The sequence below is a fragment of the Athene cunicularia genome (assembly GCF_003259725.1).
Source record: "Athene cunicularia isolate RWA chromosome 8 unlocalized genomic scaffold, athCun1 chr8_part1, whole genome shotgun sequence".
Lineage (NCBI taxonomy): Eukaryota > Metazoa > Chordata > Aves > Strigiformes > Strigidae > Athene > Athene cunicularia.
Genome location: NW_020799109.1, coordinates 19,074,136 through 19,086,461, shown reverse-complemented (window position 1 = coordinate 19,086,461; position 12,326 = coordinate 19,074,136). Strand labels below are relative to the sequence as shown.

Genomic DNA, 12,326 nt, shown 5'->3' with positions numbered 1-12,326 from the left:
AGCGGGCGGCCGGCCGCAAAGTGACAGGCGGAACCAGCCACACCAGCAACAGCGCAGAGCGGGGAATCCGTGCGTCCCCCGCCGCCCTCGGAAGCGCTTTGCCGTGTTTGAGTCTTTCGGGAAAAAAAAAAAAAACAAAAACCAAACAACAAAACCAACAACAACAGACCGTGTTTCTGCCCTCGGGGAACGAAGTATTGAAACCCTTACAAGTTTAAGCACTCTCTGTAACGGCACGGCAGAGGAGATCACTGTTACTTCTTTAACAAGGATAGGAATAAATGTGAGCTTGCATTACAAGTGGTGAAAATTTCTACACTAAAATTAATTTCTCGGTGGTGACAGGTCTCAAGGAAATGGGTCATTGCTGTCCTCTTTAAAGAGTATAGCTGTTATTCTCTGTTAAAAAGTTTGGAGAAGTTTTTAATCGCCAATTTAAAACTGTTACCTCTAGCAGTGTGTGTCAACCAAATAATCCTGATAAAACGTGTGGAGATCCTGTTGCGATAAACTTCAAAACCACTGTATTTGCTGTCTCGTCATGGCACAGTGATCTGAAAATGGTCGTTTAATAACCAGGACTATGGTTTTAGCTGGTTATTGCTGTGTAGTGGCACTGTTGATAATCTAGAAGTGGCCTGATTGCTTGTTAGTCATACACAAATGGTAAGAAAGGTGACTGGGAGAATGATGTAATGAGAAAGAAAAATTCATCATACTTTTTATTTAGCTGTCATGTGGTAATGACATTTTTATCTGGCCTGGTTGCTTATTACAACATTCTGTGATCTGTGTGAAACAGAGCTAGATTCTGTAGCAAAGAGATAGCTGTATTGCAATGGGCACCAGTTTCTGGAAGGTTGTTAAATAAAGGGTGGTCAGTGTGCATAACTAATCAGTTAAGGTATTTAAATTTATTTGATTACAGGGAAATCTGCATTTAATTATGAGGCTGCCTGCATTCCAGAGTTGCTGGAATTCCAGAAAGCAAATAATTGGCATTAATTATCAGAAATAAATTTACTTTGAACTGTTCTATTTGGTGTAGTTAGTGTGTGTATAGTTCTCGGTGGCAGAATGTAAGCTAAAATTTTGCATACTCTGCACCCTGATGTTAGGCATTTGGGGATGCCACTGTATGTGGAAAAGGTGGTCGAAGCAGTCAAATACGCTGCACACTTCACATGTTGAGGGCAGGGGAATGGTGTGCTTTGGATACAAAGGCTTGTGCATACTAAAGGCAGTAGAAATATAAAGTGTGACAGTTGCAAAGTAGCAGTATATAGAATATACATATTTAGTACTGTCTCACTTTCCCTCAGCATGGGAAAGATAAGTTGCATCAAAATAGGCTACAGAGTTCCAGCATTGTGGATCGATATTTGGCGGGGGGAGGGGGGAGGATGTCAATTCTTGCCTTTTGACTCAGGTGGGTTTTTTTTCATGCCTTTTCAAATGACTAGGAAAGAATGTATAGAATTTGTGCTCGCAAAGTATTATTACTGTATTAAACTTTGTGATTCCTGTTGGATGGGGGGGGCTTCTAGTTTGTGCATGGCATTATGAGCTCTCTGAATTGTGCTCCTACCTGTGGCAGTAGCAGTCTTGACAGCATGTTTATCCTGTGGAGTAACAACTCCCAAGATGTATCAGAGGGAAGTTAGAGCATTGGTACAGCTGAAGCACTGGTACAGTATGCAGTTAAGAGCCGGTTTAGACTTAATAGTTATGTCTTACTATGCTCAAGTAATTTCATAATCAAAATCCTAGTCAAGTTTATTTTGTGTTTGTGGATGCAGGAAAAATGCAAGTGTGGGGTAGGGTCTGAAGATTCCCCCTTCAGTAATGAAAGACCTAAAAGCATTGGTGGTTTGGCACAGTGGAATAGGTAGGCAGTAAATGAATGCATCTTGGAAATAGAAGTATTTGTTATAATGAGTATTTAGTGATTGATTATAAAGTAATTTCTAACAATGTCACAGAAATTATCTGACTACATTGTAACTTGAGAATATCCGTGCATACCCCCACACACCAAACCACCACCACCGCACACCCTAGTTCTTGCTTGCTTAACATTGTTCTTTGCTTTAAAGGTGGCATTAGTCTGAGAAATAAATGAAGTACAGTACTTGTATTGCTGCTTAAACTTTGTGAAAGAGGTGAGGAAAATATGTAAGTTAACTAGTTTGAACAAGTTTCAGGTGGAAGCTATGAAAGAAGAATCTTCTGTGGTTGAAGGAATGCTGTTATAGTTCACATGCTCAGTCTGTCCTAGATGCCTATGAATCATAGTATTTCTGTGCAGCTGTAACATACCTACACTCCAGTATGAAAAAAATATTTTCTAGGTGCGAGACTGCATTCAGAAAACACTGACTGAATGGAGCTCAAAGATTGGACAAGACCTAAATCAGGTAGGAGGGTTGTTATGCATGTTATCCATCTTACATGTGGAAATGGAGAAAAATGTAGTTGGTTACCCCTTTTTAAAATATAAATTAATCTATTAAATTTCTGTAAAGGTATCTGCAGCTCCAGATATCTTAAAAGAGTATTTGTCAGGCCCCACCCCACCCCCCTTTTTTTTTTTTTAATATTTCATGATAATCCTATTCATGACAAATAAGACAATTCTTAGCAAAATACAAGTCCTGGTCTGTCAGATTGCAAGTTAATTCTTGGGGCAATCATGAAAAAAATAATCTGAGTATTTTAGAAGTTTGCTAGCATGCTCGTAAAAACTCAGTGGAAAATTATCTAAACTGTGGAGATGATAAACTAGATAGCTGAAGATTATCACATTTGGAGGGGAACTCTGAAGCATAGCCTTGGCTGTCTCATAAATATTTCTGAAGATGCAGAAGTGGCAATTTTTCTCTTAGGAGCTAAGGACTTCCACATAATTCAGTCATGGGCATTTGACATCAAGATCTTGGTGTATTTGCTTGTTCCTCTTTCACTGCTGATTCTGAAATTCAGCAAAGCAGTAATAAGTTCCCACTATATTCATTAATTGCTCTGTGAAATATTAGCATGTTTCATTTAAAAAAACCAAAACCAAACAAAACCCCTATAAACCTTTACTGACTGTTTCTTTTGTTACCAGTTCTTGTGTAATAGCAGCATCAACTGCACATAGCTGCATTCCACACTGGAGTGTGGTGAGGCAAATATTGTTGAATGATTTGTGGAAGATCTAATGATTTCTCAAGAAGGGAACGTAAATAAATGTTTGTACAATGTAGTGATCCGTTTAAAGTTAATTATTTAGTGTAAGCTAGGTTTTACTGTCAAAACATATTAACTGCATAATTCCAAATTTTTTCATGTATTATATTGGTTTACAGTAATTTAAAAAAGTGAGCTTTTGTTTAAATTGCTGACTGTATGGAGTAACTTGAAGACATACTTGAGGATTTTTTTAGTAAAGCAGCAAAAATAACTGGAGAGTTCTTGGTTGGGGGAAGGGTGAGCGTGGGTGTGTATAATAGAAAAACTCATGTAGGTAAAGAATTAAAAAGTCACCATGTGCTAGCTGACATGAAATGTCAGCCTAGTTTTAAGTGAGGTCAGAGAGTGAAATTTCTGAAACTTCACTATATAATTCTTAGTTTCAAAATTATTGTTTTAAATCTGTATTTTACAGCATTTTCACTGTAGGCATTTCATAGACTTCATTGAAATTACAAAATACTTTTATGCAAAGATGCTCCCACCCAACATGTCTAATTCTGATATGGAGTTTTTTTCAGCTGATCATGAGGCTTTTTTAAGGCAAGGCGGTTTGAACTGGCACAGTGACCTGTTCACATCAGAAAACCAGAACCCTACTAAATCTTATTCTAATAATTCTTATCAGTAATTTATTTTTTCATATTAGGGGCATATAGGGCCTTTCATATAGCTTCATTTTCCTGACCTCTCCTCAGAGATCAAGAACCACTGGGTTTCTTTCCTTGTCATTTCATTTTTATTCTATTTTTATTTCTAACTGCTGTAAGGTGCTTTTTATTATTTTTATTACTTAAAAACATTCTTCAGGAACTTGATGTCTCCTCTTGATGAGTTGTGCTAAGTCTCATGTACTTACTACAGGAAATACTGGAGGTTCTGGAATGTACTGTAGCTCAAGCTATAGAAAAAATAAATCCTGAAGAAAGGGATGAATTGAAAGTATCAGGTAAGAATGTAGTAAAAAATCTGGTGACATAGAAAGGTTTCATATGCAGTCATTAATAGGATATTCATATATGTAATTTTTCCCGCTGTGTTATGTAATTGATAATCAAATGACATCAGCGCATATTGTCGTACTTTGGGTAATCTAGAAGCTGGCTAAGACTGACTTGAATTCATATTTCAGGTTTTAAAGCAGTTCAGCATTTTGCTAGTTTAACTTGTGTCCCCTCAAGACGTTTTAAATGTATTTTGTGTATATTTGACTTTTCTGAAGCAAAATATTACAGATAATACTGCAATTAAGAAATAGCATTGGAAGCACATTTATTTGCATAATTTTTCCAGGTTGAATAATGAACTTGAAGGAGACAGTCCAAACTAACACTAGTACTTTTTGAGTCTCAGTAAGTTATGAAGAGGTCTGTTTGTACTATTACGTTTGGGGGTTTTATACAGATTGTTACAGTTATTGCTCAGAATCTTGATGCTTAAGTCTAGCTTTAGAGCTGATGAGATCATCTGACTGGGTGATTTCTTGATCTGAGACTGCACAACAACTTTGAAATTTAAGAGAACGGTGTCTTTATTGGGCAGTCACCTTTCAGAAGGCTGTTTTTTCTCCAATTTTTTAAGTAATTGGTATATATTCCAAGAACCCTTTACCCAAGAACTCATAAGTAGTGCATACAGTAAAAGTAAATAGCTATGTATTTAATAATAGCTGCCTTGTTTAGTTATTGATCCCAGTTTCTTTGAAAATAGCAAAACTTTTCATCGTTGGCTCGAACTCTTCATCGATCAGAGATGCAGTTGACCTGGGTAAGTGTGAAAGTCAGATTTCTGGTAGGGTTTCTTTTTTACTTCAGTATTTAGAAATAAAATGAGAACCTCTTCTGTCTAAGAGGTTGTCCTGGTTTCAGCTGGGATCGAGCTAATTTTTCTTCTTAGTAGCTAAAACAGTGCTGTGTTTTGGATTCGGTGTGGGATTTGTTAGGGGAAGAATGTTAATAATTCACTGGTGTTTTCAGTTGCTGCTAAGAAATCAAGGAGTTTTCAACTTCCCATGTCCTGCTAGTGTGCAGATGTACAAGAAGCTGGGAGGGAGCAGAGCCAGAGTAACGGACTCAAATTTGCCAATGAAATATTCCGTATCATATAACATCAGTGCTCAGTATATAGAGGAGGGATGGCCAGGAAGTGGAGCTCTTGCTTCTGGGATTGTGTTTTGGGAATCTTGGCTTTTCTGGGATCACTAACTGGGAATAGGCTGGGTATTGGTTGGTGGAGTGTGGTGAGCAATTGCATTGTACATTACCCATTTGTATTTTCTGTTGTTATTGTTTATATTTATACTTTCAGTTATTAAACTGTACTTATCTCAACCTACAAATCTCATTGCCTTTACCACTCCAATTCTTTCCCCCATTTCCCGGGCAGGGGAGGGTGAATGAGTGGCTGTGTGGTGTTTGGCTGCCGGCTGGGTTCAAACCACAATAGAAGTGTATTCAGTAACTGTCACAAGTATATCCTGTTAAGAGACACTTAGCTAATCAAGTCTATTTACACGTTAGTTCAGTCAGTAAACGTATTAAAAGTGGATCACTGTAACCGTGGATCCATAATCTCAAATATGTTTCCTTGCTGGAAGCAGGAGCAGGGTTTTATTCTTTCGCACAAAACTTGTTAAAAGGTGAATAGCATGTGATGTTTTAGTAACAGTGATGCAGTAGTTTTTACCAGTTGTTGTTAGTTGTCAGTTGCTTTTGATATGGTGAACTTTGCTACTAACTGCAGTATATCAGAGATTTAGGAAATAAAACAGTGCTGCAGGCAGCTGATGAAATAGTTAAGCCTTACTGAAAATACAGTGACCCTACTGATATGTAAAGTTAGCCTAACATAGCAGTAATTGTGAGCAGCACTGAACTTTATCACTTTGGAAGGCTGTTGGGCATAAGGGGTTACCAAAGAAGAAAGGGTTAGATACTCTTTTCTATTGATACCCCAGTTAATAGCCTCTTTACTGTAAATTGTAGTACCCTTTGTTAAAAATACTCCTCCTCCAGAAGAAAATAATTTATTTGGCCATTTAGTCTCACTCTTTTTGCTGTGCAGAAGGGGTGTCATGTCTTGCACCTTTCCTAAAGCTCAGTGATTCTCCAAGACTTGCCACTTCTCCTTGGCTATTTAAATCTCCATATTCAGTGTGCTTTTAGTCTAACTCCTCACATATATCAAATAGTTTTCCTAGTCTGTGCTCTGTACTTGAGTTGTAGTTCAGAGTGAAAGTTACACATTTTGGAAGAAATAGTGATGGAATCAAGAACTGTATGTCACCACAGTCTTTAGAGAAAAATACAGTTCTAACATTGAAAAGGGAAGAAAAAAAAAAGCTTCATGATTATTTTTGGTGGTGGGATTTTTGTTGGGGTTTTTTTATCCTCAAGACTTACAGTTGAAACTTGGCCTTCAGCTATATGTTTGATTCTTTGCTAAAAACAGTGTTACTGTCCTTGTCTGTTTCTGATACACTCAGTTTCAAATGGTGAATGGGAAGCTAGCAGGGTGAAGCAGGAGGTGTGTGTTTTGCTGAATTTGAAGAGTCATGCTGCTTATGTCCGTATTTCACAAAAGATTTTGCAGTGTCTCTGTTCTTTTTCCTCAGCATGTTCTGCCCTCGGAGTTGCTCAGTTAGACTCAGTCATTATTGCCCCACCTCCCATTGAAGATGGAACTAGCCTCTCCTTGGAGTATTTGCAACCTTATTGGCAAGAACTTGAAAATCTAGTTCAAAACAAAAAGATTGTTGCCATAGGTACCTCTGACCTAGATAAAACACTGTTAGAGCAGCTCTATCTGTGGGCACAGGTGAGCACGAACTTCTTACTTGTAGCATTTCTAAGACAGAGTAACTGTTATTTTGCTGGCTGTCACATTGTTATAAACTTTTTATAATTGGATGTATGTTAATTATCTGTATCTTTCAGCATCTTATGGATGTTCACAGTATTGTTCAAGGTGGGGGAGGCTCAAAGTATGACTGTCACTTGTTCAGTGTTCTTACAGACCAGCAGAGGCTGGAAACCATAGGTCTGTTCAGTAGCAGGTTCTCTGAAGTACTGAAGGTTTGAGTTTTGAATGCTTTGATATTTAGGAAGGAGCATAAACACTACTCTTAAACCTTCAGATTTATTCCTGTGACTCTAAAAACATAGCTTTTCACTTTAAACTGTTATGAATGGAGGGTTTTCCCCTTGGAAAAATACTGTTTGAATGCTAAGCTTAAATGTAAAGAGGAACACAGGCTATGAATGAAGTGTCACAATATTTTGTTGTCCAGAGTGACTAATTGCCTCTTAACATTTGAGTGTTTGAGGTCTGTACTAGTGTGTGCCCATGCTCATGTAAGCTTGTGAATTTACTATTTCCTTATTAGTTATTTGAATGCTGCTCTTACGACATTTCTTTGCTGGTTTGTGAACATACTGTATCTGTATAAGAGGTCAGTGTAAGAGTGTCCCTTTTAACTTAATCTGGTTTAGGCACTTACCTGAAGGCATGGAAGACTGTAAAATATATATCTTTAACAAAAATTTATTTGAATTTTTTTATTTGAAGTCTTTTCAAAATTAATGCCCTAACAATGTTTTTACTAGAGAGGGGAGGGAAAAAGTGCTGCTGTGTAAGGGAGCACAGCACATGGTAAGCCAGAATGTGTAAGTACTCATCTTGCTGTGGCAGCATGTGAAGTTAGATCCTATTCTTGTTTTAGGCTCTGTGCTGCAGGAAATTGCAGATGTAGAGTACCCTGTTCAGCAACATGCAGAATTAGCCTTGTTCAGACCTCAAAACAGTAGTCAAAGGCAAATTGTTCAAAGCAAAATTTGTGTTGTAATAGGGGGCTTGGGGAAAACAACTAAAATAGGTATGTTAACATTTTTTTTTTCTTATAAAATTATTCTGTTTCTTTCAGGTGAAACCAAATAGCAATCAGGTGAACCTAGCTTCCTGTTGTGTGATGCCACCTGATCTCACAGCATTTGCAAAACAGTTTGACATACAGCTGTTAACTCACAATGACCCAAAAGGTGAGGCTTTGCCAGATAAGTTAACAGGTGACTTCTAAACACGTTTATTCAGTACAAAATTGGGAATAATCTTTCTCTGAACTTCAAAGGTCGTTACATTGGAATCCTGAACAAAGGATTCTAAAAGTTTTTCCTCTAAAATGTATTTCTATTAAGTTCTTTTGCTTCAAGAAAGGGGGGAAAAGGCAGTCTTCCAGCCTTGGGTAGTTTCTTGAAATTGTTTTAATCAGAGAGAATGAAGTAATTAGAATAAGATACTGAGAAATTTGTACTACATATGTTCAAAAGTAGCTTATTTCCACAAAACATAGAATGAAATAACAGTTGTATTGCTGAAGGCCAGTAAAATGAAAGTCCAGTTGCCCAAAACTTGTCTGTGAAATGGCTTGCATAGAAATGTTGATGGTCAGTTGATTTTTGTGTAGTTTGGTAATTACATGCTAGACATGTATAAAATTATTATGCTTTAAGCAGGATTCTTTCAAAGCTGTGACTTAAAAATACATTATCACAAAAAGAGTTGGTGTAAATTCTTTACAGTTTTTGTGCAGTGATTCATTTACTAATTGATTGAAGGACTTGGAGCCTTTCCTTTAAACTCTAGAACTCTTAAGTTACCCACTCCCTAGAATATTTTGGGATATTATATTCGTATCTCTCAAACATCATCTAATCTTCTTTGCTATAATGATGTCTTAAATATCTTGCTGGAATTGTAAGCGAGAAGTCTTAAACAATACTTAGTTCATTCCTTCCCTACATTCTTTCTTATGACCAAGTATTCATGATGATCATACTTTTCCTTCCTTCTCCTTTCTATTTGCCCCCCAAAGAAAAACGTATATGAAACGCTATTTATGAAATGCTTGCTTTATCATAACACTGTTACAACTAATGAATTTCACCAATGCTTGGGAATGTGCCAGTACTGCTTTGGCAGCATACAAGATGAATTGCCATTCAATCCAACAATTTCCATATCCTGTTAAGTCCAAAGTGCAACTTGCAATTTAATAAATACTCATTATTGAGTCATGAAATGAAGGAGAAGAGGATTTGGATAGAAAACAAAGCATGTAGTGATTCCCTTATTGTATGTGAAGCTTAGCTTTTTTGTAATGGTCAGCTAAAGAGTATTGAGACTGTCTTTTGGGAACACTCATCAAAGCAATTGTTCCCTTGACTGACTTTCCAGAGGAAACTAGGAGGATTTGTATGTGCCTTCCTTTGCTGCTTTGTGGCATTTAAGCTCATTTTTCTTAATGCTTTCTGGTCTTGTGGTTATGAGCCCTGTTATGGGAGATGCTATAAATGTTGATCTTCCAGTGACTGCAGAGGCAGCTGAGAGTGCTCAGTGCTTTGCTGACTTCAGCCTTATGCTTTACTCACCTCTGGTTAGTCTAGCTAGCTTCTCAAATGTAACTTAACTTTCTTTTCCTGCTAATGGCTCTGCTGATCAACTCCATTTGATATTGTAGAAATCTCAGTTAATTAGTTTTGTGTGAAATACTCAATGTTGAAAAAAAAAAAAAAAGCATCCTGAAGATTTCTTCCATAATATTTAGCTGCTTTTACCCTATGTGCATTCCAGAAGAGGGGATTTGTGGAGAATCTGGCACTGCTTAAGGTTTTTGACTTAGGAAAAGGCTTCTCTAAGTGTTGCTTTTTGCAGCTGTTTACATCACGTTATTTAAAGCATTCATATCCCTTTTTAACTTCAGAATTACTTTGTGAAGCAAGTTTCCAAGAAGTTCTTCAGGAAAGCATCCAGAACACGAAAGCACACGAGTGGATTCCTTTATGGCTTCTGCGGTATTCAGTCATTGTTAAAAGCAGAGGAATTATCAAGTCCAAAGGCTATATCATTCAAGCTAAAAGAAATGCCTCTTAAAACACTTTTTTTTTTTAATGGCTTACTGATTTAATTTCTTGGGGATGGGGGGAACATTGCTTTTTTTTCATGGAAACACTTTTACAGAAATTTTAACAAAGACCAAAAGTTGTAATTATCCAGTGTGGTATCAGCAGGAGTGTCTGTAGTGTTCTAACACTATTTTTCTTTCTTAACCTATTGACCAGTTCATTTAAAATATGAAATATTTTGTGTTTATTGTTTTTAATTGAAATTATCTATAGAGAAACAGTAAAATATTTTTCTTTTTATGACCAGTTCACTGTAAAATTATCATTATATTTTAGCTGCCATTAGGTAGTATAGAGAAGCATATATATTTTTATTTAAAAAAAAAAAAGAATTTCTCTTAAATAATAGTTACTTATCTGGTAGGTACATAGATTTCAAGCATTCAAGGACTAGTTTTTGTAGAAAATTGTCAACTTTTATGAAAAATTACCCAAAAAAATTAAACTGGTATCTCATTACTTGATATGTATATATAGGCAAGCCAGCTGTTTTAATTTGTTTGGATGGGAAAATTGGTTTATTTTTAATATAGCATAAAAGACCACTGATTTAGGAAAAAAAATGCATCTTCCAAATTACTTTCTGACTGTTACTTGAATTCCTTCTGGCTGCTTTGTGCCTCAGTATGCTTTGTGTAGTGTTTGCACAGGTGTGATGGCATCTTTACTCTTTGAAATAGAAAATGTATTCTTGTGTGAATGTTTAAAATAAGAATTGAAAACAAGTGATGAAAAAACATGTTAATCAAAAATTGAATTGTGCCTGTCTTCTCAGCTGTGGCTTGTTTTTTTTGATACTTGTGAACTACACAATCAGAATCAGCCAGGTCAGAACATATAGTAAATGTTGAAGCTGTTCACTATAGGATTGTTTAAAATGGATGATGACTTTGGGGTTGCCTAGGAAACTTTGTGGCTTGAGTGCCATTCGGAAATGATGCAAGCAGGAATTAGCCTGAAGTTAGGTATATTTCTGTTCGGCAGTAGCTTAGCCCGCTGGCTTTTAAATCCTAGGGAAATTGCTGCAGCTAAGGCAAGGTTTAATGAAGTCTTTCTATCAAAAAGGCTTTTTCATTTCCTTGTCCTTTAAATGATAATAGATAGCAAACGCTCAACTTGTAGTTCAGGTGGAGTTTGATATTGAGTGTCTAAAATGCTTATTTTCCTTTTGGTTTCAGGCAGGATCAGACCATACTAGTAGTACTCTAACTTAGTTGTAGATGTTTTGAGATTTGGACTGTAAGGGAATTAATTTTCATCAACATCTTTCAAATTCTGTTACGTAGTCAACTAGTGGAATTTGAATGCCTGTAGGTATTGTCTAGAGTATCATCTTCCTATAATCGATTCCACTAGATTAAAAGATGAATCTTTTTCAAGATACCTTTCAAGTCCTCTAATATGTAGTCTGTAGGTGGCAAATACTGGGAAATTCTCCTGGACTTCTTCAGTTCTTTTGATAAATGAGATGGGGAACTGGAACTAGAAATGCATCAATAAAAGTTTGATTTTTTTTCCTCTAATCAAAATGTAGTCTTTTTTTATTGTTTGGGATGGTGTGTATGAGAGTTTCAAAATGACATGAGTTTTATTTTAAGCCTCCCTACCAGATGTGAGTTGTGTGCTGCTGATGATTAACTACTATCTGTAAATTCTGTTTGGCAGTTGACATTCAGTATTGCGTTACTGAATTTTACAAATTGAAATGCTACAAAACAGGAGTTGTGCTAAAACAATGTATAGGCTGAGCTAATAGGATAACTATTTATTTCCTTTCTGTAAACTGTGAACAGTTTGCTTGCTGTAGAAAAGTACCCTATAAGACACCATAATTTGAAGACATAATAAATTATGTTTCTAGGGCCAGTGATAGCGTAGCGTTGTATCTTAGTAATTTGTTTTGCATCAAAGCGGGAGAGATGAGATTTTCTTCCATGAGAAATTTGAAAGTTTGAATTAAAATTTGAAAATCTTCTAGGCTTTTAATTTGTGCCCTGTACGAATTCTCATCATCTCAGTAACAGTATTTTACACTTTGTCATAAAATGGTCTTGAGCGTCCTCCACTCGGGGCTTTCATCCCCTCAGCCCCGTACGGCCTCTGCCCTCACCGGGAGCGCGGCGGTACCGCCGG

General features: G+C 36.6%; 1 protein-coding gene across 1 annotated transcript in view; it reads left to right on the top strand.

Moving 5' to 3' along the window:
* The window catches only part of GCLM (glutamate-cysteine ligase modifier subunit), a 19,209-nt gene extending 7,498 nt beyond the window's left edge, over positions 1–11,711 (top strand). The window contains exons 2-8 of the mRNA XM_026853960.1: positions 168–283; positions 2,352–2,417; positions 4,099–4,183; positions 4,945–5,001; positions 6,848–7,050; positions 8,156–8,270; positions 9,992–11,711. Coding sequence (XP_026709761.1) covers positions 168–283; positions 2,352–2,417; positions 4,099–4,183; positions 4,945–5,001; positions 6,848–7,050; positions 8,156–8,270; positions 9,992–10,161 — 812 coding nt within the window. The 3' untranslated portion in view covers positions 10,162–11,711. The remainder of the gene's footprint in view (positions 1–167; positions 284–2,351; positions 2,418–4,098; positions 4,184–4,944; positions 5,002–6,847; positions 7,051–8,155; positions 8,271–9,991) is intronic.
* Positions 11,712–12,326: the final 615 nt, after the last annotated feature.